The sequence below is a fragment of the Hyaena hyaena genome, unplaced genomic scaffold (genome assembly GCF_003009895.1).
Source record: "Hyaena hyaena isolate Hyena2069 unplaced genomic scaffold, ASM300989v1 scaffold_49, whole genome shotgun sequence".
Lineage (NCBI taxonomy): Eukaryota > Metazoa > Chordata > Mammalia > Carnivora > Hyaenidae > Hyaena > Hyaena hyaena.
This window is the reverse complement of record NW_024080681.1, coordinates 2697792-2725150: the sequence shown is the minus strand read 5'-3', so window position 1 is coordinate 2725150 and position 27359 is coordinate 2697792. Positions and strand designations below refer to the sequence as shown.

General features: G+C 44.4%; 1 protein-coding gene across 1 annotated transcript in view; it reads left to right on the top strand.

Annotated features, from left to right (window-relative positions):
- Positions 1 to 27359, top strand: part of MYO1E (myosin IE) — a 209459-nt gene that overhangs the window by 119211 nt on the left and 62889 nt on the right. The window contains exons 6-16 of the mRNA XM_039230661.1: positions 822 to 911; positions 4906 to 5037; positions 6934 to 7068; positions 8444 to 8576; positions 14714 to 14910; positions 17541 to 17621; positions 17937 to 18023; positions 20602 to 20688; positions 21659 to 21826; positions 23077 to 23162; positions 25607 to 25688. Of these exons, the coding sequence (XP_039086592.1) occupies positions 822 to 911; positions 4906 to 5037; positions 6934 to 7068; positions 8444 to 8576; positions 14714 to 14910; positions 17541 to 17621; positions 17937 to 18023; positions 20602 to 20688; positions 21659 to 21826; positions 23077 to 23162; positions 25607 to 25688 (1278 nt within the window). The remainder of the gene's footprint in view (positions 1 to 821; positions 912 to 4905; positions 5038 to 6933; positions 7069 to 8443; positions 8577 to 14713; positions 14911 to 17540; positions 17622 to 17936; positions 18024 to 20601; positions 20689 to 21658; positions 21827 to 23076; positions 23163 to 25606; positions 25689 to 27359) is intronic.

The window sequence follows — 27359 nt, the reverse complement described above, 5'->3', positions numbered from 1 at the left end:
CATCAACTCCTATCTGTTGTGCTGTCTTGCCTGTGGAGTGTTTTGCACACTTTTCAGTCTGGCACGGAAGTGGAGTGTTTGAAAACCAAATTCTTCCCCTGTAGTAGGCCAGGAATTGTTCCATACAATCCAGTGCTGGCCCTTGTTGCTCAAAGTGTGGCTCCCTGCTGGCAAAACCAGTAGCACCAGGTAGCTGGTTAGGAATGCAGATTCTGGAGCCCTGTCTCAGACCTACTGAATCTGCATCCGGCTTTCAACAAGAGCCCTTGGCGAATCACACACAAGGGAGTTTGGGAAACACAAGACTATGTGCCCACAACCTTGTCTGGGGAGCAGAAACGATTTCATTTTCCTTAAGCCACTCCCCCTTGCCATGGAGAGGGTGGAGACAGGATGCAATAGGCACATGGAGAAGTTGGGTGGAAGAGAGGTAGGGAGAGTAAAGGTTGATCAGCGTGGCAAGGAGATGCCCCTTCCTACTTCCCTCTCCTTTCTGCTGTGATTCCCGCCATGCCTGTGAGCGCAGGGGAAAGCTGCCGCGTCCAGTTTGGAAACTTGGTCCCAGAACATCTGCAGATCCTGTTTTACTGGCGGCTCCCTGGCTCCAGGGAGTCATGCATCAAGGGAGTTGGAAGACAAGAACACACAGGCTGGTTGAGGTCTGTTGAGAGGAAAGCATCCATCCTCCAGAAACCCTGGGAACCTGTAGATTCGTGGCCTCATCTCACTGCATTCAGAAACCACATCCTTAGGGAGTCTGGCTTCACGTTGTGTGGCTGGTGCTTGCACCTTCCTAACCTCTGGCCTGTTTGCTGTGACAGCATGTCAAGGACATTATCCTGCAGTCCAACCCACTGCTGGAGGCCTTTGGGAATGCCAAGACTGTCCGGAACAACAACTCCAGCCGATTTGTAAGTCTCTTCCCTATTTCAGAAACCGTCAGCTGATTGATGATGTTGATCTTCCCGATTTAAGTCTGGCGTCCCCGAGGAAATGGGAGCTTTTCACATATCGTCAGGAGGCTGTCTTTTCAATCTTCTTTTCCTTTTCTGTAAGCCTGTGCTGTCAGGCTTCAATTTGCCCTTTAACTGAAGTTATTTTTGAGCCTCAGGACATAAGATGATTTTTGAAAACAGTTCTCAACTGGAGTTGCCTTACTAGGGAAAATAAAAATTGATAAAAGTGTCAGTCTGGGTCCTGGAGGAGTTTGCTTTGTGCCTCGGAGAAGAGACCTTCTTTCCCAGGGAAATAAATGAGCTGACTAGATTTGCAGGTCTTATTTGCCTTGGTTTTGCTTCACGGAACTTGGGGGCTGTGAACATGGGAAGGAGCAGACACTTCGATCTTGCACCTTGGAGAGAACCCTCCTCCTCTCTGTCAGACAGAGTGCGCCAGCTGTCTACCCGCCCCTCAGAGCTTGGTGATTTGTTTTAGATATATTCGTGTAACATAATAACATCCAAAAGCAACTGGATGTGACCTGTCAGACAGCCTCCTAACGGGTCCACTCACCCAAGAGAATGAAAATGTCAAGTCAAATGCATTGTCACAAATGCCCATTTAGACATTTTTCTGCCTGAGTGTCTCCTGAGGGGGTGAATTGGAAAGCTGGCAAGGATGAATATGAATATATTCTCCTTGACAAAAAGCCACACTTAGAAAGAAATGAGTATTTGGCCAGCAGCTTTGATTTATGTAGATTTTATATCTTATCTCAACCATAGATTATGTCTGGCAGTGAAGCATTTAAGGAGCCATCTGTGAGGCTGATTCCGGATCATTTTAAAATAAATAGTGGGAATTTTGGAGAAAAACAATTTCTTTTTCACCCTTCTATTTTGGAAGGGAGCTTCTATTTCCAAGAGAATTCTTACTAAGTTCTCACGCAGTGATTGTTAAATTCCCTGCTGAGTTATATCTGTCAGAATTGCCCTCACTTTCCTTGGTGTTCAATATTATTCAAACTATTTATTCATTTGTTCACCTCTCAAATGTTTCTGTTCAGTAGCTGGGTTGTGTTATCTTGAAGAAGTTTCTAGATAATGAAATGCGAAGGGAAATGTGAATGAATTTTCTACTTGACCTTTTTTCCTAATTGTCAGTTTCGGTCTGCCTTATAAAAATGCACTTGACCGAATTTAACTCTCTAGCTACCCATCCCCCACTCTTTGCCTTCCTTAGAGAGCAGAAGAATAATTAAATCGATATTTTTATTTTTTTCCCACTATAAACTATTCTTTACCCTTGGACAAGAGGATACATCAGTCATTTATTTTTTTTGTAAAACAAAACAAAGCAAAAATATCCAGCCTTTATTATTTTCCTGATTAATAAAATTTTGTAGAACCGTGGTGGAAAGATGAGAGAGTATGGATGGGCAATTTGTGTGTGTGTGTGTGTGTGTGTGTATGCGCGTGCACACATGCACATACACACACACACACAGAGTAATGTCTGATGGAGCATCAAAAGATGTTTCCACAAATAATGGAAGGAACATAAATTAAAACCATATATTATTTTCTCTTTCTCAGATGGGCAAACATTAAGGAGATTGATAATCCCAGAGAAAAGACACTATTGGTTAAAGCCTAAATATTCCCCCATGAGAGCAATTTGGCAACTTTTATCAAAATTTGAAATGCTCATTTTCTTTGACCTAAGAATACTTTTAAGATGTAATACCTGAGTTTCTTGTTAAGAATGACTTATTTAAGAAGATATCCGCGGCGCCTGGGTGGCTTAGTCGGTTAAGCGTCCGACTTTCGCTTGGGTCATGATCTCGCGGTTCGTGGATTCGAGCCCCGCGTCGGGCTCTGTGCTGACTGCCAGCTCAGAGCCTGGAGCCTGTTTCAGTCTGTGACTCCCTCTCTCTCTGACCCTCCCCTGCTCACGCTGTCTCTCTCTCTCTCCTAGAAATAAATAAAAACATTAAAAAAAAAAGAAAGATATCCATGATATATTGTTAAATTTAAAAAACAGGTTATAGAACAATATTTATAATACAGTCCCATTTTTATTTCATTTTCTTTATTTTATTATTACTTTTTAAAAAATATTTACTTTTGAGAGAGAGAGCATGAGCAGAGGGATACAGAGAGAGAGGGAGACACAGAATCTGAAACAGGCTTCAGGCCCCAAGCTGTCAGCACAGAGCCCGACGTGGGGCTCAAACCCACGAACTGTGAGATCATGACCTGAGCCCAAGTCAAGCGCCCCTCCTGGAGCTTCCTTTAAATACCTCCTTAGTTTTGGGGTGTGTGTGTGTGTGTGTGTGTGTGTGTGTGTGTGTTTACTCCAAAGGGAACTTTTATAAAATGGTACCAAACTCCTTCGCTTTTCTCTCACATGAGTTGTATCCTGCCCTACTTTCCAATGTCCTCCACAAAGTCAGGAGGTTTTTGTTTCTTAAGTTAGGCCTGAATTGGGCATGTTGATCAACTCGAATCAAGGACATTGGCCAACCTGCCAGAACCGAGAATACAATAAAAAAAAAATACATCATCTGGCATCTTGCACTTTTTAAAAATGTTTCCTTTTGAGAGAGAGAGAGAGCACGAGTGGGGAAAGGGAGGAGAGAGAGAGGGATACACAGAATCGGAAGCAGGCTCCAGGCTCTGAGCCGTCAGCACAGAGCCTGACGCGGGGTGTACACGGACACTGATGTAATCCCTCTAAAACATGCCCAGAGGAAAAGATGGTGAAGGATTGTCCTCCTAAAAGGAAGAATGGGGAACCTTGTTCTGCAAGCGTTTCTCAGGAACCACTGTGATTTGGGATCGCAGTGGCTGGTGGGCGTTGTGTCTTCCCCTGTTTCTTGGTGCTGAGAGGCTGAGGGAGCAGTCATCAGAATAAGGCCAATAGACAGTTAGAGGGTGGCCTTCTTTCGTAGCCCCTCTGATACCTGGACGTGGCCAGTGACCTCAGAACACAGCAGGTAGCGGATGCTGGAGGCAACAGGAAAAACGGCGCTCTTTTTGTTTTTAATGCGTTCATGGTTCTGGTTCCAGACTTGCGGCCTGGCAGGAGCCAGCCCTGGAATGGGTGGATTTCACCAGCAAACACATTTAAAACAGATTCAGTGTTTTAAAATATTAAATGCAGTCAGGCTGGACATGCTCTCCGGTTTGTCCCTCCGCTGAACTTTTGGTCTCTCGTTAGGGGCTCCTTACACCACTCACTAACACCCACCTTCTCATGGTTTCTTTTGTTTGCGTTTACCCTCCTGGCCCCTTCTGAGGATGGGCCAGATTCTAGTGAGAAAAACAATGTCATTTACTTAACAATCTGGACACCTTTCCAGCTCAATTTCAGGGCTTTCTTCTCCTTTGTTCCCTTTTAGCAGTAACTTAAAAGGAAATAATTAACAGCAACAGTAACAAAAATCTCCATACCCGCAACTAGCTGCAAAGAACTTGGTTTATCATCAGGGGTTTTTGCTTGTAGAAGAATGTTAGATGATCCGGAAGTAGAAGCGATGACTTTTGCCCAAAGTCATGAAAGTAAGTCTGGCAGAGGGAAAATGTGCCTCTCCTGAACGAGATTGATAGAGTTTGCTCTTGTTAAATCAAGGGAACCTTGAGATTTTCTGTCCCATTCTTTACAGCTTCCGGCTTTGCGGGCAAGCGCCCACCAGGGGAAATGGGCTGGGAATTCAGCATATCCTTATTTAGTCGGACTGGAACGATAGATTCTCTCTCTCAGTACAGAATCGTGTGACTGGACAAAAGCACTGGTTATTGTCTGATAGGAAGAAGTGAGGAAGTCTAGACCAGAACTGGGAATCATTCAGAACGTATCGTTCATTAATGAATTTCCTTGAATTATATACTGTATTGAGAGCCTGTTTGGAACATCGTGTTTCTATTCACCAACCATTGAAGGAAATCCCTAACTTTCTTGCAGGGAAAATACTTTGAAATCCAGTTCAGTCCAGGTGGGGAACCAGATGGTGGAAAGATCTCCAACTTCCTTCTGGAAAAATCCAGGGTGGTGATGAGGAACCCTGGAGAGAGGAGTTTTCACATATTTTACCAGGTTTTCCTTTATATTTTTTCTTTCCTATTTCCTTATTCCTTCTACACATTAAAAAAAAATTTTTTTTTTTTTTTTGCTCTCAACTCTCTGGTTTAGACAGTCTAGTCTGTCAAGCCAAGGAGTATTTATTAGGATAGTATGTATAAGTCAATGTGCAAAAAATTATCAGGATATATCCCTATCCGCAAGGAGAGTAAGTTCTTGGTTTCCCAAAAGTTTAATAATCAGGAAAGTGTTAATATCACTTTAAAACAAAAGTAGGAGTGCTTGATTCTTTGCCAGACAGGAATTCACATGGGGAGCTGTGGCTGAGATGCTAAGGGGAGTTATCGAGGGCACACAGGGGAACTTGGTGGGGCAAGTCAGGTGGCCTGAACAAAGCTGTGGAGGTGACGGCCAGGCTTCCACCAGGTAGATGGAGAGGGTGGAAGTCTGGTGAAGGGGAGCTGTCAGAGGAAAGACTAAGGATCTTTAATCCCAGGTCAAGAAGTTTTGACTTGGGCACCCAGAACGGCCACTGAGTCTGGTGCTAAAGCAGTGTGCAGGGTGCCTTTACATTGTGTTCCAAGGCTTCAGGAATCCTCAGATTGGACTACTTTTTAAAAAATGTTTTTAAGTATTTAAGAAATATATTGATACCAAAAACGACTTCTTTATGTATGGATTTATATATTGGCATATATATTGGGGGTCCACCTCAGAATTTCTTCGAAGAAAGGCCCGCAGCTCTTTTTTGTGTTAGTGAGAAGGAAGTTGAACTGTGTTGGGAGCTCATATACACAGTCTTTTCAGTTCGATAGCTGTCCCAGAGGATGGCACATCATTCTTCCAGACGGCTGGCGCATGATGAGGAAGTGGATTCTGCCACTCGCAGAAGTTCAGAGGCAAGGAAAAGCTTACAGCAAAGAGCAGCATGTGTCTGTAGCTGGGAGGGAGTTGAGAAGGTGGGGAGCAAAGATGCAAATGAAGGGCAGTGTGATGTGAATGGAGAGGAGAAACAGAAGGGGAACATAGGAAGACAGAAGAAAGCCAGGGGACCTGATGTTATGGGTGATCTGGAACTTCTGTAATGGATATGAGGTTCCCTTCTTGCGGGACGTGGGGCTGAGGTGACATGAGGAACTTGACTGAGATACAGAAGTGTGCCTGGGCTGTCTCTATTTTCCCAAATGCTGCAGCGTTGGAGCTGGCGGTTGCTGGAGCCGGCTCGCATGGGCCGTGTGCATCTCTCCCCACTTCCCCCTTCAGTTATATTTTCTTAGGAGTTTGAAATCAGTCATGGTAGGAATATTTACACCACGACAATCGGCAAACACTACAAATCCATTTTACTCCCCTAGAGTTGATTATTGAATATTTTTCTAGCACACCACGGGTGGGAACCCCTTAAGAGGGTCTTGCTCAGACCTAAGGCAAGGCTCAGAGATAGAACAGAAGGCTGGGGACAGTCCACTGGTTAGGAGGTTTCAGAATGGGAGAGAGTGAGACCTGGGGCTGCTTTTCAATATGCATCCTGCAGAGAGAAGCAGGGAGGGGCAGGTGCACTTTATAAAGCCATAGCAAGTTGAGTAAGAACGAAGTAATTACAATCTGGCTTATCTTCCACTCCTCTGAGGATCTCGCGAGTGCCGCACTGTGGTTCTCTTTATTGGACAAGGGGAGAGTCTCAAGTCTTGCAGGTGTTACCAGACTTGAGAACTAGAGTATGTAGAGAAGATGTGGGGCTACTACCAGGGGGAACAGCTATCCCGAAGCCCATATTTTGGAGACGAGGACCACCCATCATTCTAGAAGGCAGGGTCAGAGAGTGCGCGTCACCCCGGGCTCGGGAGCGTGGCCTCTGGCGCCTCAGGTTTGTGGGCCACACCGCACATACCCCGCTTCCTCTCTCTCCAGCTCATCGAGGGCGCCTCTGCAGAGCAGAAACACAGCCTCGGCATCACCAGCATGGACTACTACAACTACCTGAACCTGTCTGGGTCCTACAAGGTGGATGACATTGATGATAGGCGGGACTTTCAGGAAACACTGGTAAGTGCCGGCGCGGGGCCAGGCGGTTGGGCTCTCTGGCCCTGGCGTCGCCTGTGGTAGAAAGGCGGGAGGGTTAACCAAGCAAAGAGCAGCGTGAAAATTCCACCTCATTCTGCTGTCAGCACTGCACTTCCTTACACACATGCTTAAGCGCCCTTCGATAGCCATGTGCCCACGTGCCAGAGGACCACTTAATAAGTTGAAATGGACAAGAAAGTGAGTTCCTCACTCCCCTCCCCGCACAGGCGCTCTGATGAACTGGTAAGCACCGTTGCAGGTAGAAGATTTACCATCCCTGTTTGCCTAGAGCTTATGCAGCTGCTGTACCGTTTCCTCAGAAGGGTGAAGCAAAATCCACGCTTCTGGTCTTTTCCAACACCTGCAAGGACTGGTCCAGTGCTTTCCCTTCACCGCAGCACTGGTCGGTCAGAGGGCGACCTTCCACTCTGGGTGCGTGTTATGATACAAAGTGTGAAATTAGCTACATCATTGAGGTGTCACATCGTCAGGGAAACAACTTAATGAGTCAATCTAGAACTTTCTGGAGCTGGGCTCTTCACCCAAAACAACCTCAAAGAACCGCACCACCTCTGCCTTTTTGAGTCCCTCAGCCCAGACCTAGGCGCAAGATGGGGACCCCGACAGGGCAAGTGGGGGTGCATTTGGAGGGGAGCTGCCATCCTGCTGGAAGGAGGCAGGCTGCTCAGCCAGGTGCAGAGATGAAGGCGACATCAAGAGGCCAGATGGCCTCAAAGGAGCCGGGAGAAGAAATGCAGATGAGAGGCCTGCACGGGTCCTAGCATATGGCTCTCTCAGGACTCAGACAAATAAGTCCCGGCGTTTCAGCTGTTTTTACTTAATTTAACGCACCTGAGAAACAAGACTTTTCTAACGATGCTTTTATTTGATTGGCTGGAGCTAGCTTTATAATCAAGATCCTTGCGCAAGCATGCTCCAGTCTCAGCCCTCCTGGTGAGGTGAGAGGTCTCCAGGGTCTCCCTGGAGTGGCTGGAAAGGGGGCATCGGTGCCCTTGGAGGGAGGCGGGTAGCAGCAAGGGCTCCGCTGGAGACTAAGACAGGCTGGTGACTGTGCGTGTAGCTGCTGTGCCTCTGTGTGTCTTTGCTCCTGCAGCTCGCCGACCCTTACCCCCGGGGATCGTGTGCGGGATCTAAAGACAGAACTGCCTTTCCAGCAAGACTGAGACTTCTCATGACAGTGCGTCCATCAGTGACAGTGTCCCACAGGGCCCTCCAGCCGCCACTGCCAGCCCAGCCCCGTGTGGCTGCACAACTCAACCTAAGCTCTGGCTTCTTTATTACACGCTTACAAAGCCGGCGACCAGCTCATCTGGATCATTTCTGTTTTCTCTCCCAGCACGCGATGAACGTGATCGGGATCTTCGCCGAGGAGCAGACGCTGGTTCTGCAGATAGTGGCGGGCATCCTCCACCTGGGGAACATCAGCTTCAAAGAAGTCGGCAATTATGCAGCGGTGGAGAGTCAGGAGTGTGAGTAGCTCCGGCGTTCGACGGCGGTTGAATGTGGGTGAACAGTCAGTTCCCTTCCGGCAGAAGTAACCTGCCGTTTTCCTTTGGCTAAGGTCTTGGCCGAGGATCTGGGGAAAGATGAGGACTTTTGTGCTGCTGGGACAGAACAAATGGGCTTACAAGAGTCCCAGCCTCTCCTGTGCACCTGCCCTCCTCATCACACCCCACACCCGTAGACCATTCATGAGATTCCGTTTCAGTTTACCTTCACCTTTGGGGGAGTCTGGCAGAATTTCACATCTCTAATGTGAATTAAATTGTTAATTAAATTACTTTAATGAAGATTAGAGTAATAGGTAAATAATCCAAAGGATTTGTCTCCTACTAGCTGACCTTGAGGCTCTACCTTCACCCAAAGGTGCTAAAGAGCAAGTGATGGGTTATATGTCAGTAAGGAAAGCTCACAAATTGAGCTTGCCTAGGGGTTGGTTTAGATTGGATTCTCAGAATGGCGGAGGTGGGGGAAGGGCATTGGCTGCTGTGTCGACATTGCTGATGATCACCTTCCATGGTCACCTCTGTGGTAGTCAGAACCTAAAGACCTGAATGATCGTGTTTACTCTTTGAGAAGCTGGTCCCACCTGCAGGGAATTGTTATTGGCTGTGCGGGCTGCAGGCGGCCACAAGCACCGTGTTGGGTGACTTCAGCCTCTGATGGATCAGCTGGCTCCCCGGGTGGCTTTCGGAAACCACACAGCCGTCAACCACCCAGGAGGCCATTTCTTCCTTTCTCAGCATTCTTCCAGGAGATAAATTTAGATGCTTAGTAATAAATAGTATCCCACTCATTGCTGACAACGCAGGGAGGCTATTTCCATTCCAAATAAGGTCCTCGTTTTATATCTTTGTTTTCTTTTGTGATAAAAGAGGGAAGTTCTGACTTCTGATGTCTATCCGATAAAGAGAAAGATGAATCATGTTGACCAGGGAAGGGAATGGAGTGGAAAACAATAAATATATGGGGTGTGCATGAAGTTTAGAAACAGGACCTGATAACAGTAACTATGTTCCTAGACTTAGGTGTGTTTTCCTTTATTTAACAGGTGTCCATATGTATCTAAGAGGGTCATTAACACTTGTCCTTTTAACATTGACAGTGTGGTTGCTGTGGAAGTAGACTGAATTTCTCTTGCTTTCTTCAACAGTACACTGTTTTATCACCTCTTTATGCTGGAGAACAAAACCAGTGTGACACAGCAAGCATGCGCCCGTATGCCTGAGCCAAGAAAGGGTTCAATGCACATTGATGTCCAGAGGAAGTAGCTTCCTCAGCCAACTGGGCAAGGCCCAGGATTAGCAACTAACTGCTTTGAAATATGCCCTGATTGGAGGCAGTGGAGTGTTGGAAATCAGGAAAGGCTGTGCTTGAGACCAAAGAGATCTAACAAGGAAGTGCGCCCTCCTTCTGATAATTTGTTTTCTGCTCAGTTGTTATAATACCTTTCTTCACAGGAGTCGTTACCTCAGCAGACTGCTCTCCTCTACCCCTCTGGTCGTCAACTTGTTCCCTCCTCCCCAGGGAACTAAGGTTTCCAATCTCTTGTATTCCTTTCAGAGCAACTGCATTCATGTGTTCTTCTCACTTTTGTGCATTAATGAGAGCGTTAAACATGGTATTCTACTGTTGCTTTTTCATTTAATGTTATAGCTTGAAGATGATTCTACCCATTAAGGAGCCTCATCCTTTTTTTAGCTGCATAGTATTCTGTGGTTTGTCTATGTTATACTCTGATTGAACCAGTCATCAATCAGAAGGCATGATTGGTAGGCATGAAGGTGGATTTAGAAATGATGCTATTACATGAGGCGCCTGGGTGGCTCAGTCAGTTAAGTATTCGACTTCAGCTCAGGTCATGATCTCACAGTTTGTGGGTTTGAGACCCACATTGGGCTCTGTGCTGACAGCTCAGGGCCTGGAGCCTGCTGTGTATTTTGTCTCCCCCTCTCTCTGCTCTTCCCCCACTCGTGCTCTGTCTGTCTCTCCCTCTCAAAGATAAATATTAAAAAATATAAAAAAAAAAAACTTACAGAACTAAAAGAACACACTAAGGGGCGCCTGGGTGGCTTAGTCGGTTAAGCGTCCGACTTTCGCTTAGGTCATGATCTCGCGGTTCGTGGCTTCGAGCCCCGCGTCGGGCTCTGTGCTGACTGCCAGCTCAGAGCCTGGAGCCTGTTTCAGTCTGTGACTCCCTCTCTCTCTGACCCTCCCCTGCTCACGCTGTCTCTCTCTCTCTCTCTCCTAGAAATAAATAAAACATTTTAAAAAAATAAAAAATAAAAGAACACACTAAAACGTAAAACTCCTGTTGGAATATATCCCATGGAATACATTTTTAGAGGGAAGTGTTAGCCCGTGTTCTTAAAACAGAAGAAAGCAGACTTCCTCCGGTGATTATAGCAAAAAAAAAAAAAAAAAAAAGGTAAGATTGCTGATCTAGTAAAGCAGAACAGCCATCGGGTATGACAGATTTTGCTGTTAACCTGAGCTTAGCTTAATGGAGCTGTAGAGTTTCCGGAGTCAGACCTTTACACTGCTAAGAAGCCAAACAAACCTCACCTTAGGCACACGTGTGTCTGTCATAACCACTACAGTAAGATGACATACTTTTGGAAACAAGTCTTGCTTAAAAGACCTTCACCTATGAATATTGTTGAAAGAAAGAAAATACTATGTAAAAACTATGGGAATTACTCAGTGACAGCACCCCTCCTTTGTGCCCTGCTACTGATGGATTAGAAAGCATGGTAATCACTAAATTCAACACCTGAAACTAATATTACACTGTATGTTAACTAACTGAAATTTAAGTAAGAACTTGGGAAAGAAAAAAAAAAAAAGAACTTTAACACCAAAGACAGACCACATTTACCTCGCCATTTCTTTTATATTTGTAAAACGAAATTTTGTTTTGATAAAACTTTTTAGTTTATCTCCTCTGTACTTTAGATGTAAACAGAAACATTAAATCCAACTTTGCTTTACACTTCAATGCTATAAGAGAACTCTGTTTTCATTATCAGAATGCATCAAAACCTTGCTTTCTAGCAGGTTCTTTTATGTTCTGAATAACTCTGATGAACTCTACTGGAGTTATTATCAGCTTTTTGAAATTGATCAATGCCTCTGCCCTCCCTCCCTCCCCACAGCCTGCAAGCTTCTGCACTGACACCCTTCTCCAGCCACACCTGCACACACCCTCCTGGAAATTCACAGCCTGAAGGAAGTCGATCTCTGCACTCCCTGGTGATTTCGGCACCAGGGCAGGCAATTGAAGAAAATACAAGGCCGTAAAAGCTTGTACTTGAAAAACATGGCATGGATTTTTTTCAAAGCAAGTACTAGATTTTCTCTTCCTATGCTTGTGGCTCTAATTCTTGGTCAGATTCCATGCCTTGTTTTTCAAGTGCCTGTGGTCCTTCACCCCTGCCTTCTTCTGCAGAGGCAGTGGGAGACATAGAAGTTAGCATGTTTCTCTTTCTGTCTTAGATAAGGACCCAAGGACTTAGACCCTAGTGTTGTATGTCTTTAGTTGTGGTCTTAGAGATAATGGCGTAAACATTTTTACCAAATATTTGAATTGTGTCCCTATTTTAGCATGGTTAAGGGCTTGGGAAAAGCCCATATTTACAAAATATACAAATTGTATCAAAGTATTGACTATGTGGTTACCATGAACAGTGAGGGGCCATTGGTAATAATATCCATTTTATTAAGGGATACATGTATGTGCCTGACTGCCTGGTGATGGTCATAATAACCAACATTGTAGCATCCCCTTAGTAAAGGCCTCTTCTATGTCAGATACATTGGAAAATGTCCCTTGATTCTCACACCAACACTGTGTGTATCCAGTCTGACTTATTATGACCTCTTAAGTCTTTGCTCTGTGCAAAGGTAAGCTTCAATTTAGTGGAAGACACATCTGGATTCTTTTTTAAAATTTTTAAAAAGTGTTTTATTTATTTTTGAAAGAGAGAGAGAGACAGCATGAGCAGGGGAGGGTCAGAGAGAGAGGGAGACAGAATCTGAAACAGGCTCCAGGCTGAGTTGGCTGTCAGCTCGAACCCACGAACCGTGAGATCATGACCTGAGCCAAAGTCGGATGTTTAACGGACTAAGCCACCCAGATGCCCCAAACACATCCAGATACTCAAACATATGTGTTAACATTAAAACCAAACTAAAGGAAACGGCCATTGGCAAAATCAGTGCACTTGATCTTGTTCATGTACCCTATGTGAAAGGAAGCCCTTCTACTGCCAGAGCATTTCTGTGGAACACTAGCATAGATAATAAATACCTTGTGCTGGCATTACACTTGTTCAGAATGCATTCACTGACTTAATCTCATTGGAAGGTATATACTGAAAATGTCCGCCCATTCATTCTAACACTGTCTGTGAAATTCAGATTATCCTTTATTGGGAGGCTTGTGATTTTTGAGCATTATCATAAAGTCTTTGACAAAAATCCTTTTATCAGAAACTTTTGATACAGTTTTAGGCAGGAAAAAAAAAAGACTCCTAAGTTGAGAGTTTGGATTTGTGTCCATGAAAATCTTTCATTCATACTGCAAAAAAATCTGAGCATTCTTTCTTGACCCAGATTGGTGTCATTTATTCACATTACAGTGTTTTGAGCAGAAATGAAGAAAATCCATTTATATCACGAGTGCTCTTCTTGGCGACTTTCATTGCCTGAAGCAAGTTAGTAAGCCATCTATTCAGCTCTTCTGTTCGAAGACCAAATCTATATTATTACATGTCCTTAGGATGGACTGGGTGTGCTGTGATATGAGTAACACTGATACTCTCCATTTTGCTCTGTAAACGTCTCCCAGAGAAATCTTATAAACCACCTCCTCCCACACAAGCCTTCCAGACCCCCTTTGACTCCAGGCCAAATTTTGTATACCATTCAAGGACCTCCCTTGCTGGAATTCACCCTTAACTTTCAGCTCTAGCCAGTCCTGGTCCCCTTGCCGCACCTCAACCATGTGTCCTCAGTCGCTGCTTCCACACCTCTGCACATCCCGTTCTCCATCCTCATCTCCCTCTTCCTCTGCATCTGTACAAATCCTCTTCATCCTTTTTTTTTTTTTTAAGTTTATTTATTTTGAGAGAGAGAATGTGAGCAGGGGGCAGGGCAGGGAGGGGCAGAGAGAGGGAGAGAGAAAATCCCAAGGAGGTTCTTTGTTGTCAGCGCAAAGCCTGATGCGCGGCTCGATCCTATGAACCTTGGAGTCATGACCCAAACTGAAATCAAGAGTCAGGTGCTTAACCCGCTGAGCCACCCAGGTGCCTCAGTTCTGTTCATTCTTTAAAGCCCTACCTACATCCCACATCTTCCTTGACTACCCCATCAGGTTGTAACAGCTCCCTCTTCTAAATTCCTCCAGGACTTTATTGTCTGCCTGTATCACCTATTCAGCTTTTAGTGGGCTTCGGAATATGGTCCACTGTCCATGCCTCATCTAGATGTTCTTCAGGATTTCTTCATATTTTGTGTTCTGTCCTCTCTAGTAACACTACATGTGGTAAGCACTCAGTAAATATGTGATTGCTTGTAATTATTAATTCCGTGATACCAGGTGCTTCAACATCTTTGGGAATGATGCTGTGAAAACATTGTACCAGGAAGGAAGAAAACAATTTTTGGAGCCAAAGAAATGTCTCTTGATTTAGTTCCTTCCGGGCTGCCTTGATGCAGGCTTGGAAAGATGTCCATTTTAGGCATTTAACTGTGATCTCAGTAGGGGGGATTGGTTCACCATCCTTCTTGGATCACTGACTTACATTATTTGAAGTCTCAGTCATCATAGGAATTGACTCATGTAATAGAACAATTGAGAAAACCAAAGTGGATGGATGCGTGTGGGACTGCTGATAAGCAGTCTTCTTCGGTAGAGTGAAAGTTTTGGGGGGGCAACGATGGTGTCTTATATGTGCACATGTGTGCGCATGCAAACACACACACGTACACAAGTGCCTGTGTGTGTTTGCATGCACACACACACGTACACAAGTGCCTGTGCGTGTTTGCGATGAGAATTGTTAGAATTCTGAGAGACAGTCATGCTTTGTTTTGTTTTCTATAGTTTTGGCTTTTCCCGCATATCTCCTGGGGATAAACCAGGACCGGTTGAAAGAAAAGCTCACCAGCCGGCAGATGGATAGTAAGTGGGGAGGCAAGTCGGAGTCCATCCATGTGACCCTCAATGTGGAGCAGGCCTGTTACACCAGAGATGCACTTGCCAAGGCCCTGCACGCCCGCGTCTTTGATTTCTTGGTAGATGTAAGTAATCACAAGTTAACGTTGATGGTGTTGCACATTTTAACTATAAAGGAGTAAAATCACTAAGGGCTTTGTTTTCATGTTTCGGTTCATTCCTTATAACCATTATAATGCTTGCTTCTCTGTTATCCTTTTGCTTGGGGATCACTGAATCCCACTTTTACTTCTAGAATGTCCAGCAAAACACTAATATGGTAACAGCTTCATCTGGACAAAATACTCGATAAAGGCAAAACTACAGAACAGAGTAAGGGGAGACCCATGGGCATGACACTTTGTTGACTTTTGAGCCTAAAGCTTTAGAATACTATATTGTTATATATTGCTACATTACACATCAATCCAAAATTAGTGGCTTAGGACAATAAGCATTTATTCTGTCACAGTTTCTGTAGGACAGGTTTTTGCAAGTGATCTAGCTTGGTGGTTCTGATTCAGGGATGAGGCTAAAGTTGGGATCCTGATTGGAGCTACTAGTCTTACATCTAGAGTTGGAAGATCTAGTTCCAAGATGGCACACTCCTATGGCTGTTGGCAGGATGACTCAGATCCCTGCTACATGAGCCTTCTTTGGAGCTGTTTGAAGATCCTCCCAACATGGCAGTTGGTTTCCCCCAGAGTGAGAGATCTAAGAGAATAAGGAAGAAGCCAGAGATCTTTTAGTTTGTAACCTTGGACTGAACTATTGACATCTGCCATACTCTATTCATTAGAAGCAAGTCACTAAGTACAGCCCACAGTTAAGAGGAGGAGAATTAGGTTCTACCTTTTGAAGGCAAAAGTATCAAAGGCTTGAGATATATTTTAGAACTATCACAGACTATTTTTATAATGGCATAATCATATATACTTTTATCTATATATCACAGATTCTGAAAATCAGTCTTTCAGAAGTATAGAACTTACCAGTGACAGTGTGTTAATCACCATAGCCTCTAAATGGTAGAATAATAATAGCAAGCTCTTCTATAGCCCTCACTATGTGCCAGATGCCATTCTAAACGTTTTAGAAAAAATAACTCCCTTAATTCTTACAACAGTCATGGGACTTGGGTATTATTATCCCTATTTTACAGATAACTTCAGCACAGAGACACTAAGGAACTTCCCCAAAGTCACACCACTCCTAAGTGATAAATCTAGGAATTATACCCAAGTAATTTGACAATGCTTTAGCTATTCTACTTTTCTGTCTTTTATACATTAAAGCTAGAGAGACCCCTAGGGGGACCCTAGTCAAAGAACACCAATATGCCCATTAGATCCAAAAAGCTTGTGTTTGAATCCAGGCACCATCTATACAGCTTAAAGTGTGGTTAGGTGTGGTTAGGGATGAGTAGGGCAGAGCCGGATAGGATAATTATTCTGTGTACTTATTGTGGAAGGTCAGGGTCATACTAAACATTAGTCATGCTTTTAACTTGTCCAGACTCCTCATTTTATTGACAAGGGAATCTTAAGCCTAAATACTGGGTGGATCTGCCCAAGGCTATTGAGCAAGAGAGTGGTGGAGAACTGACCGTAGAACCCATATCTCTTGTCTCTTTATTTGGTGTGCCTTCCACCGCTGGACTTCCCGCCCGATTTCCTTTTTGCCTGCCCTTTACGTTTTGTCTGGTAAGAGCAGACAGATGCCCCATGTAATTAGAGCTGACATTTACAGGGCACTGAGCATATGCCCGGCACTGGGGTAAGTGCTATGTGTCATTACCCATTAGCTCACAAAAGATGCCACGTCATTTTCTTGGCCTGGAAAACACCTCTGGTGCTTTCCATATTCATCTAGGTGTTCACCACCTCCAGGAACCTTTCTCCTGTGCTCCTCCCCATGCTGCAGCCCTCCCTAGGCCCCTAGAACCTGCACCCGCCCTCTCTTGCTAAGTCCAGCTGCTGGCTTGCTCGTCCCTTCTCACAGTGATCCAGAACACAGATGTTAAGCGTCATGCTACTTTCACGGAACCCTAGACCCTGCGTTTGGCCCATGGTGGGCTTAGGGATTCTAATGTAATCACTGTCATTGGGAAAATTGTAGCAAGAATTAATTGAAGTACATGGAAAGCACTGAGCAAAGCCTGGCACAGGTGAATGGTAAACTCACGGAGGCTGCTTTTATTACCATTACTTTAATAATAATTACATTATTATCTGTAGCCAGCTCACCCTCTCTAGAAGCTTCTGGGAACAGAGATTGCCTTTGCCTTGATATCCCTCCCACCCATGCCATGTTAGGGGACCGTTATGGCTCCTGAATGGGGTCAACAGAAATAATATTTGTGGATGTTGTCTTATTGGTTCTTTATATGAAATAGGCTTTACTGCAACCACCCAAGTTGACATTTTCTTCCAATTCTGTAGACTTCCTGAGAAAAACTAACTGCCAGAAGTTAATGGCTTTCATCATTAAGCAATAGTAGCTTTTTTGGATCCTGGTGGTTTCCCAGAGTACTTGACCTTGCACCAAGACTTTTTCTGTTTTTAAGCTGCAAGTCACCTCTCTTCTTGTCATCCTCTGTTCCCAGCAGGCAGTCCTGTTTGCTGTGCACAGTCTTGCGTCCCTTTCCCCCATGCACGCCCCTTTCTAATAGGAAAGAAAAGGAGTTAACTGCCATGTGCTGGTTACTTTCTCGTAGTCCATCAACAAAGCAATGGAGAAGGACCATGAAGAATATAACATTGGTGTCCTGGACATCTATGGCTTTGAAATATTCCAGGTAAGACCATTTTGAATAACTGGGACCTGGGTGGGGGGCGGGGGGTGGTGATGCATTTCATCTGGCTTGAAAGAAAGAATTCTAGGTAATGGGGAGGAAAAAACCCACTACAGTTCATTTTTCCCTCTGTAAGTTCTTCATGTCCCTTTACTGAATTAGTTTCTCCTACATATAAACTATGTTGCTGTCTCTGCTGCCTCCAACATTTCTGTTAAGACTTTTCACATTTAAACATTTCACTAAATCGCTTAAGAAATGACTTCATAATGACTTTGCTGTAACAATTACATGCAGGTAACCTTTTTTTCCCCCCAGAAAAATGGCTTTGAGCAGTTCTGCATCAATTTTGTTAATGAAAAATTACAGCAGATTTTTATTGAACTGACATTAAAGGCAGAACAGGTAAGCGGTCGCTCTTCTTTCATCTTATTTCTAACTTGTGTTGTTTAAAAGGTATAAATGCCTCTCTTTTTGTGCTAGATTCAACTTTTAGCCTCATATTAGAAAATGTACTTAATAGAGTCAGGCAGAAAAACCGTATGCCATTGTGACATTTTAGTCTATGAAATGTAAACACCATCTGCTACAGTTTCTTTCTCCTTTAAGCAAATGATGTTGTGAAGTTGGACTTATTACTGGCTGCTTTTACTAGTCTGACTCATTGACCGAGTGGAAAATGGAAACCCAGTTCCAACCCCAATTGTCTGTGGCATGGACTGTGTTCCAAAGGAAAAACTTGGTTTTCTCGGATTTGCTCGACTCCCAGTCTTGCTTACAGACAGACAAAGCTGGTATTTTTCATTCTGACGTAAAGTAACACGTCTTGCTTATAGTTTCTCCTCAAAGTTCAGTGCAGGTTCCCTTTTATTCTGGATACCATGTTCTGTATTTCTAGGGTAGCTGTAACCAAGTACCACCAACTGAATGTCTTAAAACAACAGACATCTCTTCTCTCATAGTTCAGAAGGCTCGCGTCTCAAACCAAATTGGCACTAGGACCACACTCCTTCCTTGCCTCCTCTAGCTTCTGTGGCTCCTGGTGGTCTCACTCCTGTGTCAGTAACTCGAGTCTCTGCCTCTCCCTTCACGTGCTCTTTCCCTCTCTGTGTCACTCTGTGCCCAAACCTCCATCTCCTTTCTCTTGTAAAAACGCCAGTCACTGGGGTCAGGAACCACCCTAACTGCAGAATGATTTCATTTTCAAGGTCCCTAGCTAATTGTATCACAAAGATCCTATTTCCAAACCTCACGTTTTGAAGTTTTAGGTGGACGTGAAATCTCTGGGGTCACGTGCAACCCGCTGTACATATGAATGGCTCTTTGGGGGACATTAAGGCATGGAAGTGGCCAGTGGTTTCCACATAAACCTCTGCCCTGGTGTTCTAGCCTTCCGGCATGTCAGAGAGGCGACAGCAGAACAGCCAGGTGAAGGCGTGGTAGGGCTGAGACCCGGATGAAGTAGGCCAAGGCCAGATAATATAGGAATGTTGTAGGGTGTGGCTGACACTTCAGTTTTTATGGTATGTATGATGCGAAACCCTGGGGGAGTTTTGAGCAGAGAGTGACCTGGTCTGCTTTATGTTTTTGAAAAGATTACTTAGGCTCTGTAGACTCTAGAGTGACCTGAGGGGAAGGCAAACAGGAGTGGAAGTTTAGGGGAGCCTTGGTGGCTCAGTCAGTTAAGTGTCCAGCTTCAGCTCAGGTTGTGATCTCGTGGTTCATGAGTTTGAGCCCTGCATCGGGCTCTACGCTGACAGCTCAGAGCCTGGAGCCTGCTTCACATTCTGTGTCTCCCTCTCCTCTCCCCCTCCCCTCTGCCCCTCCGCTGCTCACTCTCTGCCTCTCTCTCTCTCTCAAACATAAATAAACATGGGGAAAAAAAAGAGTGAAAGTTTAAAAACCAGGTAAGAGCCTGGGCAAGAAACGTTGGGGGTGTAGACAACGATGGAAGCGGTAGAGGTGGTGACATGGTGAAAGGTGGTCCAATGTGACATGTATTTTGGAAAGTGAGTCAGTGTGACTTGCTCAAAATAGTTAGCAATGAGCTAAAAAGGAAAGAGGAATTAAAGATGATTTCTGCCTTTGTGGTGTGAATAAAAGGGCCAATGGTGAGGCTATATTTTGAAGAGTAAGGTTAGGAGGAAAGTTGCTTGGCAGTGGTGGGAAACGGAGAATCAGAACTCCACTGAAGAAGTTACCTTTCTAAGGCCTGTGACTCATCTGAACAGAGGCTCTCATATATGAAGTGTCATGACCCTGGAACTCGGTGGGGAGGTCTAGACCAGAGAAATAAATTTGGGGGTCATTAGCCTCCAGGTGCTATTTAAAACCATGGGATTGATTAAAATCCTCTGGAGAAGCAGGGCTGAGAATATAGGAAAGCTGAAGGATGGAGCCAAAGGACTCTCCTTGAGATGAGGATCTGGAAGGAAGCTAACCAAGCAAGGTGAGGAAGAAGGGAAGCCAGGCAAGCATGGTGGTGCTCATCAAGTTAACTGAGCAACTGGCCTGGGTGAGAGACCCTCCCCTTGAGTGCCTAGCAGCTAATCTGTACTGCTGTTCTTAGGTTAAATTCAAAGAGATTATTTTGTAACTGGCCTATGGGTTAAGCCATATTAAATTGTTATTGTTTGTATGTCATAAATGATTGGTAGTAAATTTCATATATTTCAAACTAAATATAAAAATTACTAAGCATAGGGCACTGGCCTGGCTCAGTTAGTAGAGCATGTGACTCTTGATCTAAGGATTGTGAGTTTGAGCCCCGTGTTGGGCATAGAGTTTACTTTAAAAAATTACCAAGCAATGAAATGTTCCTTTTCTATCCCTCTTAGAAAAATAAAGAAAATTCCCATTGTATGTCGAAGGGCATTCAAGTTTTTCTTTCATGGTGACCTGTGTGCTTTTGATAGTTATCTGGGTGGAGCTGCAATTAGTCTTCACTGGGTAATAATGTGAATTCTCGCTTTCTGTCCCTCAGGAAGAATATGTTCAGGAGGGAATAAGATGGACGCCCATTGATTACTTTAATAACAAAATCGTGTGTGACCTCATAGAGAACAAAGTTGTAAGTATCTGTCTGATGTGTCCCTTCATTGCACACGGGTTTACATCAAGTGGGTTTTTGTTCTCTGTGTCACTATTTTAGGATAGGAGAAGCGACAACTCTGATTTGCAAAGAATGTTTACAATCTCCTCAATTTTGTGTATAGACTTATGTGTAGTAATATGAACATGTGTGTGTGAATAAAATATCAATTTACAAATGGAAGCTGTTACTGATTTCTGAGGGAAGACATTGCTGACTAATGTGGATGGCATAGCGTATGAAGAGACATAAAATTGGCCCTACATTCTGGACCATCTATACAGATTCTCCAAAAGAAAACAACAGAGATCAGGCAGAGATCTCCACAGTACTGTTTGTTTTGTTTTGTTTTTATTATAAAAGTCCAAAACGGGAAGCCATAAAGACATCCAAAGACAATTCAGTCGTTAAATAAACTGTAGCGTATCAGAGCAAAAAAATATAGATAGCCGTTAAAATAGTAGGTATGAAGACTCTGTAAAACATGAGGACTGTTTATAAAACAGTGCTTTGTGAAACAAAGTAATGCATGATAGAGCATGTACAGTCTGTAACTGTAAACTGTGCCTCTGTGGATAGCAGGCTGAGAGCGAATATTAAGAAATGAATTAGGGTCAAAGGAAAATGTTTTCATTTTTCTTTTGGGTTTGGAAAATCAACTTAGTTCAAATAGGAGTCAGCAGATAGCAATCTGTATATAACTTTAAACAGAACTTTGGGAAGTTAAGCAATTATTTTTTTAATGGACTTCCCTCTACTGTTAGATCTAAGTGGCAACTCCCATTTGGGATTATTAATGGCAATTTTGCTCAAAGGGAAAGACTGATTTTCAAGATGGTATCTTGAGTCTAGGGAACTATTTCCTTGCTTAAGGAAAGACCTGATAAGCCACTGACCCAGGGCTTTAAACAGTCACTGAATTGGGACTTTGCCTTCTTGATCCCTTCAGAACCCTCCTGGGATCATGAGCATCCTGGACGATGTGTGTGCCACGATGCACGCAGTGGGGGAGGGGGCAGACCAGACACTGCTGCAGAAACTTCAGATGCAGATTGGAAATCACGAGCACTTCAACAGCTGGAATCAAGGCTTCATTATTCACCATTATGCAGGGAAGGTATGTCCAAGGAGCAGGGAACCCATGGGAGAGAAGAAGTTACCCTTTCCAACACCTCCCTTAATGTTGTAAGCCTTTGGGTCTGTGATCTGTTTTCCCATGAGCCAACTGATCACAGTATCCATAGAGTTTCACCTCTTCACTGTATTTTATTCACTCAGTATTCATTCATTCACTCATTCATTCATTCATTCATTCAACAGCACGGGACATATGAAGTATCTAAAAGGCAATCAAAGGATAGTACACACTACTGCATGTTTAAAAAAATTTTTTTAACGTTTACTCATTTTTGAGAGACAGACAGAGTATAAGCAGGGGAGGAGCAGAGAGTGGGGGAGACCCAGAATCCGAAGCAGGCTCCAGGCTCCAAGCTGTCAGCGCAAAGTCCGATGTGGGGCTCGAACCCATGAACCATGAGATCATGACCTGAGCCAAAGTCGGACACTTAACCGACTGAGCCACCCAGGCATCCCAACTACTGCATGTTTTTAAACTGTGAATCACCCTGCTGAAGGAATGGATTTTTGTCTTGCCTCTTGCTGCAGTCACAATCCTGTCTTCCTTACCTGCCCTGCCTGCTAGGAGTGTAAATAAGGCTGGCTTTTGATGTTTGTTCTCACCTGTGATTACCAGGTGCCTGCTGGTTACTAGGCTTTGTCCAGCTGCCAGTGATAAAAAGATAAGTAAGTTGAGGTCATGATATTTAGAGTCTTCTAGTCCTGTGGAAAACCCACTGGTCTCACCTTTCACCCATCTAATCTCTCGTTCACAAGGTCTCTGAGCATGAGTTTTTGGCTGAATTGATCTAACTGTGATGCCATTTGTAGAAAAAACTTGCACTCAGATGACATGCTCCATTGCAATGGATTAATGAGCAAAAGGAGTTTTATTTTATTCTGTTGTAGTGAAAATTTAGGGAAAGAATTCAGTGTTTTACTTAGACATTCCTATGGCTTCACTGAAGAAGGGGTGTGATCGTGGTAGCTGATGTCCTGGTTATAGGTCACCCGAGCCATGTAGGCAGCCGGATCCCATTCATCAGCATCTGCAGACCGTCACCACCTAAGTCAGCTAACAAGTTAAATAAAACTTGCACAGCCTTAATGTGACAGTTCATGATGAAATCCCAATTGTACATCTGGAAATATTCACATTCTGGTAAGAATAGCCGTGCCAGCTTGGATTTTTTTTTTTGTTCAATGAAATACTTACAGGATAAAATTAGATTTCTTTCCGTTCTTGGCCAGGTATCCTATGACATGGATGGCTTTTGTGAAAGGAACCGTGATGTGCTTTTTATGGATCTGATCGAGCTTATGCAGAGCAGTGAGCTGTAAGTGTGTTTTACCCTATCTGACATGGGATATAGGTTTGATCAAATTTTCTATATAAAAAAAAAATCTTGTGGCAGTTAGTTTTGTTCCTTTGGGCTCTTGGTCTGGGTAATCTTTGGAGAATTCGGTTTTTCAAAATAACTTTTCGTCTCGAATCCCATGTGCCCCGAACACCTTCTGCCTCTCAATTTCATGTGCTATGTGTGTGCCCTTCAGGGCCCCCAGCTTCGTCATTTTCAGCAATATTATCAGGGAGAGGTGCCCTTCCTGGGGTTGGGTTGAGGCAGCCATTTTTGACATCTAAGAGTAGAACATTCTGGTTCTTTGATACTTTGCCCTTAGAATAGCATCCCAAGAATTTTCCATGGTCACTCAATTATTTTAATAGCTAATGGCTTCACAGGATGTGAGATAACATGTCCTTGAAGCACTTGGGAAATGGCTCAAGAAATTGGGGAGGGGAAGATCAAGAGGGATTGCCTCAGAGATCTCTCTCCCGAGACCCTGTCTAAGCTGTAGGGATAGGAGTGGTAGAGGCGTCCGTTTCCCTTCCCTTCAGGAGTTCCCAGGACCAGCCTGCTATGTCCTTCCCTCCCCTCTTCCCTGCAAAGGTTCCCAAGACCTTAGGTAATGGATATAAAGAATAATTTACATGGTCAGGCCCGTATAAGCCAGGCAAGTACAATATTGCACAGTCTTCCAGATTTTACAGTTTTTAGCTTGACCTCCAAGTAATTGCTGCCCTTCTAGTTCCTGTTACTTGAGCTGTCGTAATAGCAAGGTTAACTTCCTTAGTCAACAGCCTCGAGTCTGATCATTTTCTAAGAAAACCAAGCATGCTTTTCAGGCTCCAGTTAATTCTCTTCCCCTTCCCCCCTCCCCTTTCCCCTGGCCCTCATCTCCCCATGATCTCCCCATGCTGCGCTTCCCTGTGCTCACGCCCCCAATTTTGGAGATTCCAAATCTGTTTTCATTTGAAAACACATAAAATCGGTTTGCTCCTCTTAAAAAGTCAGGTAAACCACAAGTCCTGCCCTGTGGGTTTTATGACAGTCGGGTGCAGACATGCTTTCAGTATTTTTTTTTTAATTAAAATTTCTGCCAAGTTTGAGAGCTATTGACACTTCCACGTAAAGCTCCTGTCTTATAGACAGAGTCTATATTTATTAAACACACTGGCTTTACAATCTATTGTATAGATTATTGGCTTCAACAATCTATAATCATGTCTGGTCAAGTTAAAAGTAGATTGTAGGGAGACTTCCTAGAAAATTCGAGATGGCCCAAAAGCCATTTAGGGGGAATTGAACTTGGTGTCAGATTGCTGGTGTACATGGATGACTTTATTCGGTCCGTCAGCACATATTGATTGAGCACCTGCTGTGTATCAGGCTGTGTTCCAGACACCAGGGACACTGAGGTGACTAGGACTCTGTCCCTGACCTGTGTCCTGGTGAGGCAGGCATTTGAACAAATGCAGCTCAATTACACTGACTAATGAGAATATATTCAGTAGGTAAAGGATTGATGAGCTCCTACTGCTCCACTTAAAATTACTTGTACTTAGGGGCACCTGGGTGGCTTAGTCGGTTAAGCGTCTGACTTTCGCTTCGGTCATGATCTCGCGGTTCGTGGGTTTGAGCCCCACGTCGGGCTCTGTGCTGACTGCCAGCTCAGAGCCTGGAGCCTATTTCGGAGTCTGTGTCTCCCTCTCTCTCTGACCCTCCCCTGCTCACGCTGTCTCTCTCTCTCTCCCTCTCTCTCTCTCTCTCTCTCTCCCTCTCTCTCTCTCTCTCTCTCTCCCTCTCTCTCTCTCCTAGAAAAAAAAATTGTACTTAAAAAAGCACAGTTTGCCAAGGGTTTTTGCAGGGGCGGGGGAAGGTGCAGCGTGCAGTGTACTAATGGCATCAAGTAGGCAAAGGTCACTGATGCTGGAAAATGTCCTATAATGTGTAGGGCAGCCTACCTCTCCCCATCCCAGCAAAGAATTATCCAGCCCCGGGGTCAATAGCGCCAAGACTGAGAAGCCCTGCTTTAGATCAAGGCGGAATCTGCACTCGACCCCAGCAATTCATACACTTCCCTGAGCTTTGGTCTGTCTCCCGTATCTCGGTGATCCGGTCCCAGTCCCCTCTGTGTGTCCTCTTGCCAGCGTATACCTCCATTTTAGTGAGCAGGCGGATTCAAAAGGCAGAGTCTTTAAATTTATATTTCAGGCTTAGACACTAAGGTGCTTCTATCTTAGAATTCTTCCTGCATTTCTTTTGTCCACTGCTTATTTCCCCAGGTCACACCTTGATGGCTCGTGCTTGGAGTCAGATGGCCTTCCAGAGCCAAAGTTATGTGCTTCTGGACAGCCCTCCCTTCCATTCTGTACTGAAGCAGGCTTTCGTCCCCCGAGGTAGCCGCTGATTGCTAACTGCTTCTCTTTCTCTTTTTCCAGACCTTTTATAAAGTCTTTATTTCCGGAGAATCTGCAAGCTGACAAGAAAGGGCGCCCAACGACTGCCGGAAGCAAAATAAAGGTTTGTTCTATTTGTGGGAAGTTTACAGATTCCTATAAGAGGCAGGGTTTTCTAGGAGTCAGAATCTGTACCCTTGGGCCAGGATGAGGTCAGTGAGATGTAACAGAATGGTTACAGGAGATGCCCAGAAGTAATGTTGCTGCTTGAGAAAGGATGCACCCTAAATTTGACTTGGCTGTACGGGAACCCAGATGGATATTAAGTACGTCATAGCTTCATAGTCAGCAGATGCTAACTAGCTACTCTCTAAGAGGAAATGGCTTTCTTTAAACAGAATCTGGAAGAATACACATTAAACTATCAGAGGATTTTATGAATGAGAGCCACATTCTGGAGTTTTTAAAAAAAGTTTTTAAATGTTTGTTTATTCCTGAGAGAGACAGAACACAAGCAGCGGAGGGCCAGAGAGAGGGAGACACAGAATCCCAAGCAGGCTCCAGGCTCTGAGCTGTCAGCACAGAGCCAGACGTGGGGCTCAGTCCCACAAACCATGAGATCATGACCTGAGCTGAAGTTGGATGCTTAACTGACAGGCACCCCCACATTCTGGATTTCAATGACCTTTTTCCAGACTAGACCCCAATACTTGCCAATTACGGAGTTTCACGTACTTGAAATTCTGGGACTTTTGGGGGCAATTTATGCACCCTCCTCACTGGATCTTTCAGGCCCCGCCTTTCTGCAAATTATGAGCACTTTTGCCCCCATGGTATCTTCACACGAGGAGTTCTTACGGTGTTTTTGGGAAGCCCCTGTGGAGAGTGCACTGCATCACCTGAGCCATTGTGAGATGAAATTCATTGTCCCTAATTACACTCTGAATTTAAAGTTTGCATCAAACACACTTAATCATATACTTCTTTGAGAAAGTCACTAAACTCTTTTTTAAAAATATCAGTTAAATACCACTGCAGTTTTATAATCAATAGGATCATCTAACAGTAGGGCTTTGGGGGGTCCGTTGTCTGTGGTGAAATCCCAGCTCTGGCTTTTACTAGCTTGTGATTGCCAGCAAATTACCTAAACTCTCAGTGCGTCATTTGCTTTATCTATCTGTAAGATGGGGATCTTTGTACCTATCGGGATGGGGGGAGGGGGTTGTAATATTAAATTCAGCAATCCATCTTAGACATTTAGCATGCTGCCTGAAACCTCATAAGCACAAAATGTACCTGATCTGTTACACTGCTCCTTCGGCACCGTCCTTGGCGCCACACCTTGCTTACTCATCTCTGCGTCATTCTTAGTGAGCTCCTAGATGTGTGTGTCCATGCCTTCTCCCTGGCTCGGTGTATCCAAATCCTGCTCAGCCTTCTCACCGTGTCCTCAACGACCCCCGCCTGATGGATACCATGGTGGTCGTATGTTCTGGTAGCTGGCTTTCTTCTCTGAGTGTTTCTTGTATGGAGGCCTGCTTTGCAGCCCCTGAGGACGAGAAGACTGGCTGGAATAAAGGAAATGATCTTTAAAACCTATACTGTTGGTGGGAATGCAAACTGGTACAGCCCCTCTGGAAAACAGTGTGGAGGTTCCTCAGGAAAATAACAATAGAACTGCCCTATGACCCAGCAATAGCACTGCTAGGAATTTACCCAAGGGATACAGAAGTGCTGATGCATAGGGGCCCATGTACCCCAATGTTCATAGCAGCACTCTCAACATTAGCTAAAA